This window comes from Centruroides sculpturatus, unplaced genomic scaffold, assembly GCF_000671375.1.
Source record: "Centruroides sculpturatus isolate CEXI.00-Female unplaced genomic scaffold, Cexi_2.0 scaffold1641, whole genome shotgun sequence".
NCBI lineage: Eukaryota > Metazoa > Arthropoda > Arachnida > Scorpiones > Buthidae > Centruroides > Centruroides sculpturatus.
In genome coordinates this window covers 10,957-30,439 of record NW_019386719.1, presented here as the reverse complement: position 1 = coordinate 30,439, position 19,483 = coordinate 10,957, and the positions used below count along the sequence as shown (strand labels likewise).

At 35.6% G+C, this 19,483-nt stretch overlaps 1 protein-coding gene across 4 annotated transcripts; it reads right to left on the bottom strand.

Annotated features, from left to right (window-relative positions):
- Positions 1-11: 11 nt before the first annotated feature.
- On the bottom strand, positions 12-18,281 carry LOC111615653 (protein naked cuticle homolog 1-like). 4 transcript variants are annotated; one of them, XM_023357077.1, is made up of 7 exons: positions 13,180-13,259; positions 11,991-12,088; positions 8,821-8,899; positions 6,552-6,658; positions 6,374-6,469; positions 3,623-4,056; positions 12-1,372 (listed from the first exon to the last, which is right to left on the bottom strand). In XM_023357077.1, exons 1-7 carry the CDS (start codon positions 13,202-13,204, stop codon positions 616-618), a joined length of 1,596 nt encoding a protein of 531 aa, XP_023212845.1. In that variant the 5' UTR covers positions 13,205-13,259; the 3' UTR covers positions 12-615. The 4 variants fall into 4 exon arrangements, with proteins under 4 accessions (XP_023212845.1, XP_023212846.1, XP_023212847.1 ...); XM_023357078.1 differs by having other exon boundaries at positions 6,552-6,655; XM_023357079.1 differs by lacking the exons at positions 11,991-12,088; positions 13,180-13,259 and adding an exon at positions 17,095-18,281.
- Between the last annotated feature and the right edge of the window lie 1,202 nt (positions 18,282-19,483).

The window sequence follows — 19,483 nt, the reverse complement described above, 5'->3', positions numbered from 1 at the left end:
ATACACAAATTTTGGAAGAGATATGTAGTTACCGATGGTGACATGCTCGTGGGGACTAGCCCCTTCTCTACTCCAAGCACGAATATTCTCCATGCCCAAATGGAGTTTATTACTCTTCGTTTGCCTCCGCTTGTTACTTTAACAGACCAAATTCTGGTGTTGTCAAAGAACAATAAAGTAAAAACACCTTTTATCCTCATTCAACAACAGCAAATCAATCTATTAGTTGTTTAAACTTTTCAAATGTAACGACATGAATTTGTAGTTTTGTCTTTTCTTTATATAGTATTTTTTGTATGGCACACTGAATAAATCTGATACAAAAACATCCTATCGCATGGTGCGGAATTTTAGTCTTACTCGCTTTAAAAACATATATACAAGATAATAACTGTTGTAAGCTCAAACTCTTCAAACAAATTTAAAAATTTGCAGCATCCTATATGTTCTGTAACAAAATGAAAAAATAGCAATATTTTTCTTTAAAAACACTATTTACAATTTTATTATACAAAATCATTTTTCTTCCTGTTAAAAATTAGTTTAAAACTGATATGAATAAATTATTTTTTTATTTGTAATGCATAGTTGGTGCCTCAACTCTAAAGATTACAGTTATGAATCCACATAGTGGTGGTAGTGGTGGTGAACGTGCTCGTGGAGGTGGTGGTGTTCGTGACGTTCCACAACCAGTTGTGAAGAACGCCGTGGATGCCCCAGACAGGCATAGCGCCGCATCTGTTCTTTGTGATTACCCGACCCCAGATGCTCTCTCTCAATCCAGTTTGCCACCCTCTGCATTGCCCTCTGATGTTCGCGTTCCCTTTCACGATGACGTTGGTGGTGGTGATTCGGCGACTGCGCGTGATTGGACACTGGAGACACTCCCGTCGGATTGAGAGAAGCACTACGTCCTGGCCTCTGTTTCACTTTTGGTGAATTGGGTACATTGGGATGATGAGGAGTCTCGTAAATGTCATAAGATTTGGAACGTCTGTGATGATGCCGTTCCCAACTGCACATGTCAAAGCTCAGATTGAGCAAGTCGTTTTTGGGTTCCGAAAATCTGTTGGCATAGACTGCATCGTCATTCATGAGTCTTGTTCTAGTCTGTTCCATCGCATCTTTGCTCCGATGTAGTTTTGAACACAAATGGTTCCTATCTAGCAATCTGTAAGGACAAATGAACGAACCATCGTTGCAGTTTGTGCCATATGTATTGGGTGGCTTGTTACAGTTATCCATTCCTGCTAGATCTAAATAATTGTTCCTCCTGTCCCTGCATCCTGTACCGCGCTCACGGTGTTGGTGTTTGTGTCGGTGTCTGTGCCGGTGTTCTTCAACGATGGCCTCATATCCCTCATGATGATGCCTGAAGACAAACGATTACAGCTATGTTTAATCCAATTTAAAATACATATATAATAAATTAAATTATCGTTTAAATCAAATGCTAATTAAGGTGTTCTGTTGTTGTTCTCATTTAACCAAATTAAATACCAAATGGGATCTCTATTCATATGGTTTCAAGTATTAATTACGATTTATGTTTACAGAAATAATTATAATAAATATTACAGAATATATAGCACTAATTAGAAAACATAATTAAATTTTACTTGTCAAACTCTCGCTCTGTCATTTCGTGCAGTAGTAATAAATACCAGTAATAGCCAAGAAAGTTTTCATTATTATAAATTACAGTTTTTAATTTGTAACTGGGGCAAATGTTTATTATACATTTAGTTCCACTGAGAAGAGTCCAATAAAAAATTAATGATTGCAATTAGAAGAAAAATGAGTAAAATATATTTAGATAATTCCTAGTGCTTTTAAATTACAATATTTATTGTTAAAGTTTATTGTCAGACACATTTGAGCTAGGTGCAATTATAATGTATTATATGTAGAAGTTCTTATTGTAGTTTTCTAGAGAACAAAAGTCAGTATTTTCTGTCAGATCGAACATGAGATCAGCAATATCAATCAAAATAAAAAATAAAATCAGCATCTTCCCTTTAGAATTACAAATGTCTAAATAATTGACGAGAACAGAAATATACAACAAAATTTATTTACAACAAAACAAAAAAAAAATTTAGAATGTAAGGTGATATATAACATGCCCACAAACACTTATAATTTTGTGAAGTATATGTATCAAGACCAATACAGTTCCAACACTAATGCATGTATGCACAAACAAAATTGAGGAAATTAACACATTACACAAACACATTATTGAATATGTTTGTCATCTTTGTCACAAGTGCATGCCCACCCTATCCATTTATAAAACAAAGTTTACAGTAAAGGTAACGTTAAACTCACAAAATTTTCTAGAAAAAACAGTTAAAATGAGTATTTTAACTATTAATATATTTATACTTTTAATATATTTCTCGGCAAAGATAAGGTGTTATAAAATACTCATTAACATAAAATATATAAATGAGTCTAGAACATAGATTTTGGCTAAGATATCTTACCTATTTATTGCTTTGTTCTAGAAATTTTTTACTTATTAGCCTTTTCTTAACTAGTCTGTCTGCTATAACTTGTGCATGCTTCTACATGAAATGGTGAAGTATCTTTCATAAAATTGTCTCCCAAACTAAATTTATAATATTTAATGATGATCACATTTTTATTAGAACACTTATGTTGCTTCTACAATGAGATGGGTAACATGGAGGGATATATTTTTTAGCGTATGGCGCTGAGGTGACTACTTTATTTTTCTTTTCATGCGTAAAGTTAGGGCGAATGAACTATATTAATTTTCACTCGATAGTAAATCTATTCTATATTCATGTGTGTTTTCTAAATTTTGTTTCATTCATTTTTAAATGTGTAAAATATTTACACAAATATCCACAAAATATAAATTTGTGTGTGTAATGTAATAATGTGTTAATAATAATTTAAATTAATTACATTTCAAGAATTTATCATTATTCTGTTTGTATGTTGTAAAGAAATCTTTCACAAAATTTTGAATATGGTATTCCAACCTTACATGCAAGGTAATGAAAGAATAGATCCATTGTGGCCAAACTGCAGATTGCAAGCCGCATGCAACTCTTCTAGACCCTTATTGCAGTACCTGTATAGTTATACACTATTACATGTAGGTAAGTAACACATCTCAAGTTTATAAAAAGAAAGTGTATAACTATACAGGAGCCACAACAAGGGTCTAGAACGACCACAGTTTGACTACAGTGGGATAGATCCATCATTTAAAATTTATGAAGGCTTTTTGCATTAGCTGCTTAGTAATATTTTGATGCAAGAATGAAATATTCATCTGATGCAAGGAGAATGAAATAACAAAGTTAAATTCAGATTCATTTCAAAATAAAAGAACACCTGTACATAAATTGAGCTATACAATGTATTTGTAATGGAATGGTTATATTGCATTACATTCCATAGGAGGAGGATTGCATACTTCAATAAATTTTTTCAAAATGACTAATCACTTTATAACTTATGTGACATTTGCCTCTTTCTTTATTTTCTAATCATTACATGCTTATTGATGATTTATATGTGCAGTTACATTTATGTATATCAGAAATCAAAGTGAAATTACTACAGAAATTAACACAATTCTTACCTCTTGTTTTCGTTGTCTGCACAAATTTTCTCCCCGGCATCTTGCGTCCACTCTGAATTTTCAACCTTCTGATTGCCTGCCCTGTGAGCCTTGCGCAGCCTTATGGAGGGTGAGGCCATGCTTTTGACGATCGGAGAAGGTATCCTTCCCAATTGGGGACTGTGGTACCGCACGTCTGTCTCGGGTATCTTGTCGTCATTTGAGGTGCACAGATAGGTGGAGTTCGTGTTGGTGCTGTAGTCGCTATGGAGTGCGTTGTCGAGTTCCACTCTGTTCTCGCACTCACTGGTCTCCTCCTCTTTTGTGCAGCTGTCTGTGCTGCTGTCCGGTGTGACCGCCAAACGAACTTTAATGGTCCTGCTCCCAGATGGGGGCAGCTTTAATGTTTTTCCTAATGCATCACATATGGATCTCATGACAACCTTCTCTACATCCTAAAACAATTTAAAAATAATCAATTATTTTGGAATCAAAAGAATAACAATAATAAAAAAAAGGATACTTCATGCATTTGTGTGGTTTAACTGAACTGGCAACAACAGTTTTAGGCAATACTTTCTCCAATACATCGCAATGATAAATAATAGTACATAACTATTCTGAATCAATAAAAAATGGCAACTTTTCTGGTTTTCTCTTCAGCTTGTATTAAAAATATACGAAGAAAGAGTTTTCCCAAATGAATGTAGTAAAAAATTATAAATTAAATTATACACTGCCGATTTTCTTTCATCCCTGCACAAATCCCACTACAACATAAATTCAATTCCATGAATAATTTGCATTACATGTTACAGAATAGCCACAAACTCCCTATATATTTTTTCGTTAGATATTATCTGCCCCTCTATTCTCTCACAAAATTTTAATTTTCTTCACATTCTTTGGCATCATTCTCCATACTGATGGTTGGAAGTCATTAAAGTAATCCCCAATAGATGCCTTTTAAGTATTCAATTGTTGCAAGGAAGAATTTTAAATTTACTTTCGCAGTGCTCCAAAGTGAATCATCATGTATTATCGTATCTGGACTTAGGAGGCACACGTTATTGTATGTGTGTCCAATCCATTGTTTGCCAATTGCCAAAATATTCTCTTAACTGAAAGACTTGGAACACATCACAAATAGGAATTACGAAGCCAATTCCATACAATTTTTGGACTATTAAATATATTAGGACCTTATTTTAGAAGGAACAGACAGTGGGAGCAAATTTATTCTATATATATGCCATAACTCCTTACAAATGCAAATTATATGAATTTTAATCAACACACAAATATTTAATATTCTTCATCTTAATATCAAAAAATTTATCTTCCATTTCCAAAACACATCTAACCACAAATGGGTATCTGCAGTATGCAATCAATTCAAGATTTATGGATGATATTGCATAAAAAATTACATGAAGAAATAACATTCCTATCTTGGATTTGACATAATTGTAAAATTGACCTTTGTAAGCATTGATTCTGAGACTCATTAGTAATGATGGGTGAATTGATAACACCTTACAACATGTTTCAAGCATTGATTGATATTAAAGTTTATTGTTATCACACTGCAAATTCAAGAATTGATTTTGCAGTATGATAATTACTGTAAATCATTAATTTTGCAATAATTATCATAATTAGCAGTAAGAATAATTTACTTCAAAAATTCTTTTTGTAAAATAAAAGTCATCTTCAACTTCATTGAAGACAAATGTCTGGGAATACCATCAAAGCATTTTTAAGACTTAAGTGTTGTGTATTTATAATTTGCACTGCTCAGTTTAAAACTAAATAGAAATTAAATCTTTAAGGACTACTGAAATTATGTGATGTCAGTTATTGTCTCAGGGATTAAGGATTAGATATTCACTAATTTACATTGGAAATACACTAAGCTAAACAGAATAAACTGTTGTTTGTGTATGTATCATCTCCAGATATAAAACCAAAGTAAAATAATATTTTAGATTACATCTAATATCTTTCTTATCTTTGAATACTTCATTTCTAATAAGGACAGTTGTTATAATAGGTGGAAGAACAGAAGTTTCTACCAGTTTACTCAAATCGTACAGCATCTTTTGACATAACCAACAATAGGTGAACAAAGCTTGGCCACCCATCTAAGAGCAACAAATAGATGGGTAGACAGAGCAATCTATCCCACCCCACCATCTAATTCCCTAATTTTATTGCCAAAATCACCCCGACAGATCAGCACGCAGCATGCCGGTACCACCAGAATAGTTTCTGCTACCTCTAAGCTGTTTGTTGCCCAACACCCAAAAACAAAGAAGCTACACCGCATTGGAGACAACACCAAACAATAATTTCACATATTACAAGGTAGAATTGGCATATGTCAAATAGAACTGCAAAGTTCAATTATTTACCAGCAAAGTTACTCCAAAAGAACTGAACAGCCTTTGAAAAGGCAATTTTTCATAATTAAAATGTATTCTGCAGCATCCTAGCAAGTTGGAAGAGGGGAAGGGGAAAAAAAGAATCCTGTAATTAAACGTGAGGAATTAAACGATCACGACGTTGTTACGAGAGGTCAAATTCACCACTCTTTCCAAAATTTATTACCAAGAGTTTCCTTAACATCTATTAACTAGAAATTGCCCTGGACAGGCATTGTGTAAATTACTCTGTCACGTGTTTATACGCATCTATCCCTCTAATGACAACCGCATTTTTTAAAAATCATCTTTTATCACTTTTTAATTAATTAATAACAGAACATTTTACCTCTTTGCTAAATTTGCTGTGTCCGTCGAAGTCGTAGAGTGTGAAAGAAAATTCCTGCTTCTCCCTATCATCCACGGTCACGCTGCAAGTCGCTTCCTGCAGGTCAAAGGTCGAAACGTTAACTCAATCCCGCGATTTAAAAACGAATAATAATAAAAAAACTTAATTAATTACGCACCGTGCTATCTTCCTTCTCGTTCTTTTCCTCTTCCGCCTTCTCCGGCGTTTCCTCCTTTTCTTCTAATTTCTTCATATTCGAAGTTTCATCTTCGGGAGGGAGCACTACTACAAACAATGCTTTCGTGAATTTCAGTACAGTATTTCAAACTATTTTATTTAAAAAATTAATTATTGACATTTAAAAACTGAGGGGGCAAAGCGCGTACAAGTGGATGCAATTTTCAAGGTCAACAACACGGGGGAGAGGGAAGAGCGAACTTTCATTCTTCAGCTGCCGCTCGATCTGAAGAGTTCGGTCATCCGGCAATACAAACCTCGATTTTTCGTGAAACGAAAGGGAAATTTAAACACTCACCAAGTGCGTTCGGAGAAAGCGTGGCGCACACGATCCTCACTCACGTGGGGGTTGGAGAAAACCGATTCGGATCCTAGAGGACTAGCGAGAAAAAAAATGGGGGGAGCGGAACGGAGACGCGTTAGAAATCCCCCACTCGCCCTTACCTGACACTCGAAAAGGACCCGGCCTATCTTGCCATCCCGACTTTTCCAAAAGAATCGCTGACAATAGCTCCCTTGTGGTACGCCGCCGGGTCCTCTCTTTGGCTCTCTACCCCCGCGCCCCCCACGCGGAGGGGACTTTTGATTAGTCCCAGCATGCCGACCCCATCCGCGTTCGGGGGGACGGACGCATCCACAATGTCGAGAAGACTAGGTCGGGCGAGATCAAAGACGAGAGGCAGGTGAGTCCAGACGGTCCGGCAATGAATAGAGCCACTTAACCATCGGGTTTATCCCAGCCCCCGGCTACGCTTGTGAGGAACTCGTAGAGGGGGAAGAAGACGGATGTATGTCAGACCCTGCAGGGTTCGGCCGGTCAAAGACGCCGACAACCCTTCTGCCTGTTCCGAAAGCCGAAGCACGATTCTTGTTTCGGCCCCTTTCTGCGTGTTGGGGGGCAGTTAATTGGTCCTCGTCCCCCCGGACTGGAAAAGCCGGGCGAGATGGCCCTTCATTCCTCCCCCTCTGTACCTTTTTTATTATATGTATATTCTCTTCTTTCAACTGGCCACCGCTAGGAGGATAAAGATCGCTTAAAGTAAACGCCTTACGACACTGGACCAGCGCCATATTGTCCACGGCGACGTAATAAAATGACGTCGCTAATTGAATTTTTGGAATTCTTGCCCCACCCGTTCGTCTCCAATTTAAATTTTTAACTCGAAGCGAATCGGAGGCGAATAAATTCTAGGAAAACTCTACGCCAGCTTAATGTATAATTATATTGCCGTAATTAAAAGATGGCGACGGGATGAAGGTAACAGAAACCAACGCCAGCATAAACTGAATTAAAAAAAAAAAATTCTTTGAACCTTGCAAAGCCTGCTATTAATCGAAGACTCGCTGCCTGGAGCTAAAGGCAGAGAGAACACGAAACGAAAAACCATGGGGTACCTCAGAAGGTGCGATTCACCACACCCCCGACACCTAGAATCTTACCACCTGGTGAATTACAGAATTGGCACCGACACCGTCAGACTTCCTGCATTCGTCTTATTACGGATGCGATAAAAATTTTAAATTAAAAGTTTTCTTATTTTTTTACCATGGGCGCATCTGTCAAATTACTCCAGGAGCAACAGCGAGTTCTAGCAAGCATCTCTGCCGACTCGCGTTAAATTACTCGAATTAATTCAATTTTACGCAGACTTTCGCCGGTTATTAAATAATACGAAACATAAAAATCTCAAACGAGATTAATTTTATTCGAAAATTCTCTCGATGGAGGAAACGCGGCTCCGCTTCCACCTCTTCGTCTTGGGGTAATCAATGGCAGAAGTAATTAAATTTCCATTTATGAACGCGTATTTAAAAGAAAGAATTCTTCCGAGGACCATTCCCGAACGCAAGCGCTAAGCGAAGCGATACACTCATTATAAACGTTTATTTACGAGAGCCGATGGTGTATAACTGGAGCGCTATTGAAATTAATGAACCGTACGAATTCGTGTTTATGTTGGATGGATAAGTAGAAATGGAAAAAAGCTGTCATAGATTGTTCGGAGCAGATTTTCGAACGCATTACACAGGCGATACTTATTAATGAAGCGGATCACCATTTATCATCGGAGTGTATTTTTTACCCCTTCTTCTTCTTCTTCTTCTTAAATGTTGGAAAAAATAAACCGTTTTCGAGTTTCAAAGGAATAATTTGGCAGGTGAGACGGTTTTTAAAAATAGGAGGTAAAGGTGTATGAGAGGAAACAAACCTTGAAGCGGAAACCTTTCGTTCGGCGACGAAGGTGACTTGATGCAAGAGTTATCTTCACATAGCGAAAAAGAAAGTTCCTGTAAAGAAAATAAGATTTTTTTTCAGTGAAGTTTTCGATCCATTCTGCGACGAAAATCGATTTTTCTCTGTTTATAGTAACATCATATTTTTTTTTATTGTTATTATTTTAATTAATATATTTTTTCTTTAAAAAAACAAGACCGAAGTCAATAGGACGGCATCCAGAAAGACGACATTCCTCGGCAAGCGGGTCAATCGCATTCGACTGCGCATGCCCCGTCGTCACTTTCTTCGTGCGATACCGCGTCTTGACCCGATTAATCTATCTCGAGCCGGCCCACACGCGTCGTTCTCCCTTTTAAAAATGGTTAGCGGAAGTCAATTATGTAGCACGTAAAGATACGCCAAACCATCGCGTGCCGATAACGTCATCCCCGTCCAAAAAAAAGAAAAAACAAAACAAAACAAAATATATATATATATATATATATATATTTATATATATTGGTTAAAACGATCAGTTTTGCTAAAGTTAGCAGTTTCATAAATTTGAACCCTATACCAAATTTTTTATTATTATTAAAAATTGTTAGGTGGCGCTTAATAGGCAGATAAATCCACTCGAGACGACACACAACAGCAAAAATTAAATATGTTTGATAATGGCGACCCCTTAAAAATTAATAGAAAAATAAAAATGTATAATGATGTGTTTGTTACGATAAAATTTTGTTTTGAAAATAATAACCCGATCTACCATTCCAAACGATTATTATTGGGTTTGGCATCGGTAAAGGTGTAATTTAGATCGAACAATTTGTGCGGTTGCAGCACATATAAAAATCAAAAACTTAAGTTGTTTTTAACAATATCCATTCCGACTATCAATCATGGAGTCGATATCATCTTCGAAACACGTTTTCCATTTGGTATATCATCTTTATTGTATCGATTTCATCAAAATACTACACAAACAACAGACTTACAATGGCACAAACAGCCTCGCCTGCCGATAATTCAAACTCATATTCCAAAAAATAAATAAAAATAATAATTTTATCCGCCCTAACTAAAATTAATTTTGAAATTCAAAGATACGTTCATACTTTTCACAAAAATAACACGGTGGAAGGCTTTTGTGTCTATTGATTTCCAGCACGACAATTTTTCTCAGAAGTAAACAATAGAGAAGTTGAACAACAGGAAATACGATAATAAGGTTTGGCGAGTCGAATAGCTTAAGGCGTTTTGCCCACTTTGTTTCACGGATAATCGAAAAACCGATTACAACACGAAACTGAAGCATCCAGTTGGAACTGTTTGTCTATTAAACAATAACACAGTTCGGAATTACTGCAGTTAAGATAATTAAAACCTTGCGAATGCTGCGGCCGGCAATGCAAATTTACAAAATAGCCATTTTGCCCCGCGCTGTGTGGTTATAAACAATTGTTAGAGAGGAGTAAAAGTAGAGGGTACCAAAAGCGTTTTGGTTTAATAAGAGTATTCGTGTCACGAATTCGGTTCATCGGCGCGATTTCCATCTCAAAGAATTTCATGGTTAATTAAATGCTAGCTTTTCCCGGAAGGTAGATCGAGTGTAGAATTAGAAACACATATACTCTTTAGAAAAAAAAGAAAAACCTCAATTATTATTTCATAACGCCGTTTTTTCTCCTTCCATCTCCTCCTCCCATTCAAAGGATAACGCCCTTAAAGCATTTAATTATCAAAATGGTTTACGGAGCGATGGGGAAAACTCGAAAACAATAGTAATTAACAAAGATTATCCTCGAGCCATTACTCTAATGGTTTCCATTTTGGAAAGCTATCACCGCTTGGGTTCGAAAACGTGGTAATGTAATTTCACAGTTTAGAGATTTATGTAGTTTGGTAAAGTGTTAAAGATGGGATAATTAACATTTTGAATTAATTTTCAAACTCTTCTTGATAGTAACTAGAAGCATTGAGTTAAATAATGATATTTTAAAAAATTGTATACTACCGATATTACCATCCCTCATTAACTATTTCGCAAAACACTAACAAATTTAAACAATCGTTTCATAAAATTGTTAATGCGGGGGCAGTGCGATCGGCAGTTTACCATTTTTTTTAATAAAAAAGTTTTAAAAGATTAAACGATTCAAATTCGATTTATAATTATAAAAATATTTTATTCGTTGTATAATTATTTAGAAAAAAAATCACGTGACGTCAGATGGCTAAGATATACACGCAGGGAGAAAAACAATTAGATACGGCGTCAAATCCACGCGTTTTCCCCACTACCCCATGGCGGAAAGCCGAGTAAATTACAGGGCAGGATACATTAGACGGCCGAGGTGGATATTAAAGCCAATCACCAGAAGACGGCAAGAATCCAGCAACGTATGATTATAGTGTGGGGATGCCGCTCCTAACGACACCTCCAGTTCGCGCACGAGTGCAGGATTTCTGGGATATTTCATGGCTCCCCCGACTATTCTCCTCTCTCAGCATCTTCCCTTGGGTCTGTTTGCTCCCGTTCGCATCTTTAAACGACGTTCCCATCACGTAATAGCCCCAAATCCTCTTCCGAGCATTCGCGGAGGAAAGTGATAATCGATAATTTTCAGCACTTTATCCCCCGAAAACTTTACACCTCCGTCGAAAACGTCTGATACGTTCGCATTAAAATATACAGCAATAATAATTTTTAAATGACACCTAACTGAAATTACCTTTAAAAAAGTAAATACCCTCCCTAAATCCCTATANATTATTATTTATTTTTTTAATGGTATCGTCTACCACAAGCGGCGAGCCACAAAAGCAAATTATTGAGCGCCGTACCGGATTCTCGGTTCGACCAGATGGTGGCTAGTGATACACGGCCTCCTTTCATCTTCGCCGACGTCGAGGGACAACAACAGGCTCGTGCAGGTGGCCGTGACGTCACGTGGCACGACCTTCGTTAAAATAAAAATCACCGATCGCGCGCTCTCTTTCTCTCTACGCTTCGATATAAATTATTATTATACATTTCTGTGCCGCCGTTCTTCATTTTTTTATATCCGTAATTACTTTGCTCGAATTTTAACTTAATGGAAAGCGAGATAATTATAATTAGTTAAAAACTATCGATCAAAATTAAAACGTATTTACCGAACAGGCGAAGGAATCTCGAATGGATTTATTATAGATGCTATCTTCATCGACTTGGCAAAGGGGATTGAAGTGAGCATTTACTACGAAGCATTCTCCTATAAAGATACAAAAGAAAAAAAAAAATTATATTATGAATCACATTTTAGTTATCGCTTATACTAATACAGGCAAATGGCGTCCTGTAATGAAATTTCTAAGCCCGCCTGATAGCAAAATCGGGGCGAGTATGAACGTTGTTCTGAATAAATTTACAAAAATTTCGGAAGAAAATGGTTGCTTTAGTACTTCTAATGACATAAAACAGCTGTTCTAAACAATCAGAATCGCAATTAAACTTTCTATAGGATATAACTGGCGTAAGTAAACCAGATTCCAAAATAAGCATCGCCATTCTGCATCAAATATACATTTTTTTAATGGAACAGAACGGAACTAACTCTACTTATCAGAAGAAAATATTTAATTTTAACTTAATTATATAATTACTACTAAATTCAAAGTTTCAAAGTTGTAAATAAAAGTTTTATAAGCCATTTTACTACGAAATAAAGCGCGGTTTTTACAGTAAAAATCGTTAAAACTGGAGAAATTCCTGTAGAAGTTACTTTAAATTAAATTTTACATACAAAAGCTGTACTTAAATTAAAAGTAACACCTACCAGAATTTCTCCGGGTTCGGCGCTTTAGAATGTATTTCAGAAACAATTAAATTACAGAAAATCCACGCGCTTCTGTGCTTTTAGAACACCCTTTTAAAGCAATTTTCAATGGAATAAAATCGTTTTAAAGAGCTGAATAATTGTAATTATTAATTAAAAATGTGAAGTCGCGCGGTTATAGCACCGTAAACAGTAAATATATTGTCTAACTTTTAAACAATTTGTGAAATAAATAAACATTTTAAAGCGATTTTAAATTGGTTTCATAAATAAATATCCCGAGCAGAAGTTAACTTTGTCCAAAATAAACCTTTCTAAATTAAACATGAAGTAAAAAAAGAAGCGGAAGCGGAAATACTACTTTAAAGAGAATAAATAATATAAAGAAAAGGAAAAGAATTTTACAATTATCCAACCCGAAAAATCACGTTTAACGAGTAACTTAACTGAATGAAAAGAGATAATTATGATTTGTGTACAAAGTGTGGGACATTTTAAGGGCCGAAATTAATAATAAAGGAACGTACCATGCTTGCTCTGCACTTTTCCCATATCAACAATCTCCGTCCGAAGCGGTTCATCACATTAGGGAAACCACGACAACATACGAGATCATAACAACAAACACATCATCCATCCGCCATTCAACCCGTCGACGGTGTGACCATTAGGAGGCGTGGACGTGCCACCGTAAAGACGGCCAATCGCTAAACGACCTCCTGCGCCATTTTGTAAAAGTAAAATAAATCATACTCACTCTTCTCCGGTTTTTATTAATAACGAAAATAAACTTTCGCGTAATAAAAAACGTTTATGAAATAAATCGAAGACTAATTCGGACGTGATGACGTCACATTTGATTCAAAAAATTTACGCATTAGTTACAAGCGATATCGGGCGTTGATACTATTCGGCGAGGGATGTTTTTAATTACTATAGTTGTCTACAAGTCGTTTTTGTTGTTTTATTATTTAATTTGATAATTGCAGGATTAATCAGTCGATCGGCGATTCAAAAGACAGTTTCGGATTACGTACGCCAGTCGGTGCTGGTGTCGCCATTGCGGTTTCTTTGATGCCATCCTGTTGCACGGCGGTCGTATGTCATACGAGGAGAAGGCTTCTCGCAAACGTCGGCAGGACGGGAGATTTATTTATTTTATGCGCTCCTATCTCTCTTCTGAGGAATGATAAACAAGTGTCTATATAAATACAAATATCTTAAAGACGATAACGCGGATAACAAATTTAGCGCTTTGTAAATAATAATAGCGGCCTTTTAAAGATACGTCGGCTCAGTTTGGAATGTTGGAAATAAAAAAATTGAAATTTTACTATAAACAGAATATAAAATTATATCTGACCATTGAATTTGTTATTTTTTTATTATTATTTAAAGTATAAAGGTTATTAGTGTATTTATAAAATATATTGATACATGTACCGGTACAGTCGCATTAAATAATAGTTAAATTTATTAATAAAAGTTAAAAGATTTTAAGAAACAGTGTTTAATTTTTCATTTTTAATATTATCAAATATTAAAAGTTAAAAAATATATATATAAATTGTTCATAAAAAATACATAAAACAGATTTTAAATATAAAAATATTATTGGTAATTATTAAATTTGTAAATTGATTCTCAATATATTATTGTCTTAAAAAGGTATAGAATAATTAATAAAATACATTTAAAATTTTCTGATAAATATTGTACTGTATTTAAATTTTAAATATTAATTAAGTAAGCTAGCTACATGAGCGCCATCTAAATTTTAAAATATGTAATTATTCTATAATGTTTATTTAAAATATATAAGATTGTGACGTTACACTTTTATAATGTTTAAAATATTTAAAAATTATATGAAAATGTAGTAAATATTAATATATGTTTAATGCTTTTACATTGGTATATTATAGAACTTAAGAGTTCTATAATATCACTTGGTTTCCATTCCTACACTTGGTTCTATATTATCACTTGGTTTCCATTCCTACAGTTAGCAATTCAACACACGTTTCAAGTGTTTATTTATACTTTTCAATAATAAAAATCAAGTTTACATAACAATAAATATGCATTTACTCATTAAATATGTCCACAATATTAGTAAAATACTAAAACATATACAGTACAGTATTCACATAATGTAAGTATGGCGCCGCTCCCTAAGCGAAACTAATTAAATATATTTATATAAATTATATTATTTATGAATATTTTCATGAACTCTTCGTGAACCTTTCGTAGTCATTGTTGTATAAATAAACTTGTATATTTATCTTCGTTGATCCCAGTAATTCATGAAGTTGAAACATAAGTACATAATTCAAGGTTGATCGGAATCACCGGATATTCTAGATCCAAATTTAACAGAGGTCCAACAAATTTGAATAAATTCTGTAACGGCTTACCAAACCAATTAAAAGCTTTAAAAACTAATTAATTCAGACTAGTTCGTGTGTCGATTTAGTTTCGAAATTTAAACAGGAATAGCGAATGACGTTATTGAATCATTAAAAGCTTAGGATGGTGCAGGTGCATTACAGATTTATATCATTACTAATTATTCCAAAGTTTATTTCATTGTATATGTACAGTGCATTTCCATAATTTAATGTATATAATTCCCTTTTCTTTCTGATTCAGAGAGTTCTCAGGAATCTCGAAGACATCCCATATTAATAACGTATATACAGGCTTAACTATAATTTTTTTTATTACGTTTTCTTGCCCTTAACAAAAACTCCCAAAAATATTTTAAAATGAACACAAACTGTAAGGAACAAACAAATCATGAAAGTGACAGTTAATACGAACATAAATATTAACGAAACTTACGAATAAATAATGTTCAAAATCAGGTTAAAATAGTATTTATAAGCAGCCTTCAAAAAGACAAAAGAAATATTTGAGTTAAAAACGAGAAAATTTCATATACTAAAATAATTTCGAATGTTTACAGCTGATTCTCCCTATGCTCCAGTCAAACTTTGGACAACGCACGATCGAAGTGGCAGAAATATTTATTAAACCAGAATAGTAGTATTACAGCTATTNACGACACCTCCAGTTCGCGCACGAGTGCAGGATTTCTGGGATATTTCATGGCTCCCCCGACTATTCTCCTCTCTCAGCATCTTCCCTTGGGTCTGTTTGCTCCCGTTCGCATCTTTAAACGACGTTCCCATCACGTAATAGCCCCAAATCCTCTTCCGAGCATTCGCGGAGGAAAGTGATAATCGATAATTTTCAGCACTTTATCCCCCGAAAACTTTACACCTCCGTCGAAAACGTCTGATACGTTCGCATTAAAATATACAGCAATAATAATTTTTAAATGACACCTAACTGAAATTACCTTTAAAAAAGTAAATACCCTCCCTAAATCCCTATACATGTTTATACAAAATTTCCCTAAATTTTTCATTAAAGAATACGAAATATTAAGGGGAGAAAACTATTATTCATATTAAAATCTTAATACTTTATAAGGATAATAAAAAAAATTATATATTTTATAATAAATCTATTAAAATTTAAATAGTTTGCATCCTTTAGAAGCTAAACGAATAGAAATATGCAATTAAGGTAATGAAGATTTAGGGAATTTAGATATATTTTTGATTATTACGTAAAAAGGGAATCGATTTATGAACTGACGTAATTGTTTCGGAAATTATTTAATCAATGGCACGTATAAGAGGCACATTTCCGTCTTCCGAAATCCCCGATGTGTATCCAATAATGGACGACGTTCTACTATTTTTTCCCTTAAAAACTGTCCAGATATCAAGCACGATGATAAATTTTTCGTCATAAAAATGATTTAGGTCGTAAATAACAGAGGGAAAGAGAGAAAGAGAAGAAGGGGGAGAGAATGTTGTCTCCCAGATTTTTCTATTACATTTATTTCGATAAAAATAATGTAACTGCAACGATTTATAACGTTAATATACCTATATATATATTTTTTTACCCCTCCTTCTTGCCATCGAAAAGTGGAGAATATAACGGAAACTCCTTTTCGGCAATCAGTGTTCGATATAAATTCGATCATAGGAAAAGGACATATGCCTGACAGAGCATGAGTCACGCGCAGATTCGTCATCCTCCTGCGTCTGAGGGAAAATGAATCACGAGTCGAAACGGCCGATCACCATAGCTATCAAGGAAACCAGAAGAAAACATCCAAAACGATCCTGCACTCGATCATTCTTCGCTTCGTGTACAAAAATAAGGTATAAAAACAAGGCATTTCGTTCCCCGTGTAGAGAAATTCGCCCCTTTAAAAATACATCTTAAAAATATTATTTTATTTTTTTAAAAATCTGGACGGGCACTAGCCTGTTAAAACACATTAAAACAATTGTGTTGCCAGATGCAATAAAAGAAAAAATAATAATAATAGTAATTAAAAATAATGCGTCACTCACCAGCGGGCATTCCGATAGAGTTCTTCCCGCTTTACCTAATGCGTTGGAAAGGCGCAGCAGAGTAAATTTCGGCAACTTATTAAGTAGACTCATGACCGCTGCTTCTCATGATGACTGAGATAGACCAGATTCACTTTGCCGCCGAAGACATGAATGAAAGCGAATCAACCTCTGCCAACCGTAGCCATGGCAACGGGCGCGTTTCCATTCCATCCCGAGGGTTGGGGAACGTGACTAGATGGAGTAACGACTGGCGGCGCCTGCGCCGGAAGGCCATCGACCAATAAAAAACGCCGATAAAAAGGGAAAGTAGGTAGGGACGCGAGCGGTATCGCTTATCGAAAGCGAATTTAAATGATCCGACGGTTGTAATTTATACCGTGGCGCATCGAACTCACAAGCCCTGCGTTACGCGCCAATCTCGGCGGATGGGCGTCGCACGTAGACGAGACGAGAAACTCCTCCTTTTCCCTCCGAGAAGAATAAAAATGATAAATAAATAAATCTGCACACGGACTCGTGTTTACAATACGCGTGCAGAGAAAAGCCGGGGTGGAGTGACCGGCCGTATATAGAGTCCCATGTATGCGGAAAGTTGGCAACTTTCCAAGGAGACCGGCCCCGCAAGAGGGGAATCAGGGGGACAGCCTAACTACTAACCGGCAGCTTTTGATGTTCGGCCTTCTCCCATTCTGCCTGGTAAAGGGAGGGACGGTAAGGAAGTCAGTCACCAGCAATACATTCCCTTCAACTCGTGCTACTTATCAGTGTCGGCACGTGACTAAGATGTCACCCCAGAGTTTTGCATGGCTTCTTCGGCACTTTTCCTACGATACCGGATTTTATATTTATATAAATATTCATGGCTATATATTATTCGGCGTGGGATAAGGAGAGAGAGAAAGACCTTAGTTAAATATCGGCCCTCCTCACTTCTTTTTTTTTTTATTCTTTCTTCCCTTTCTACTCTAATTAACGAGGCAGGCGTGTCTGTAATTGCCGAGAGAGAGTAAAAAGCCAAGTTCAAAGACAAAACCGACAACCACCTGGCCTTCTATTAACAAATTTAAATGAATTTACTCTTAAAATATGTATACGTTACGCACCCTGGAGGATTATTAACTCTTAAGTAACTATCAGGACGGATCGATGGCGATCGTTGCTGTACTGGCCAACAATACCCGGTATTGTTCCCACCAGTGTTGATGCCAATCGCGATTTGTGATTGTCGGTCGGTCGGTCGGTCGGTCTGTATGTGCCGCTTCTATCTCATAATAGAAAGACCAACGGCGTTCGTTATACCTTTTGATCTGTGCCGCCACAGTATACTGTTGTTTACGGATTTCCACGTCCCACGCTTAGTAATGACGTCACTGACTCCAGTTTATATATAGACTTCCTCAAAGTGTAATCGCATTTTGAAACGGCGCCTCTTTAAATCTGCGAACGTTTTTCTTTAATTCTTTTTTTAAAGCCAGACTTAAGGGAAAATCGGGAAATTTACCCTCAGCAAGCAGTCGCCGTTAAACTTCCCTCATTGTTTTATCAATTTTTTAATTTAAGCGGAAAGACTTGACAATTTAATTTTAAAAAAATTTATCAATTATAAAATTAGGCAAGATATTTCAAATTTTACAATATAATCAAAGGAAATATCCCGTTTCCAAGTTAAACAACAGAAATAAATTTCCCTTTTTTCCCTTTTCCGAATAAATAAAACGGTAGTAGTGCGCAGCGACACCAACCAGCAATTTTTTTTTAAATATTAAATTCATCATAGCATTTAAAAACCCGAATTATCGTCGACGTAACAATAATGCAAAAGGAATTTCAAAATGGTTCCTTAGTAGAAATAAGATTATAGCCGAAGAAACTGTCCTTCGTCTCAACATGTTTTTATTTCATTTCATTTTATTTTCATTTTTTTCTCGAGCGACCAGAGAGGATAAAGTGCGTTCGTGGCAAACGGCACGTGCTTTTTCATCGCCCGCTTTTGATGGGGTGGAGGATATCATCCACAAACACACACGGGAGTGGTTGTTATCTTCCGAGAATCATTGTGACGTCAATCGGAATGGACGAAAATAAAGCTTTTAAACTTCGTCACGTACTTTATATAAATTCGGAAGCGGTTTTAAACCCCGATTTTTCCCTTAAAAACCCATCAAAGAAACGATCATAATCCCTACTAATTCGATTTCTAACGATCTGGAAAATAGATATGAATGAAGGCAATACAGGGTTTTGACACGTGAACGATTTACGCGCCCTTTTTTCTTTTCCAAATTTAAATTTTCTCGAAGTATTAAATTTATCTTACTCTTCTTTTGAATTAAGAGGATGTTTTACTCAAAGAAGGCGCACAAATTTAAAAATATATATATATATA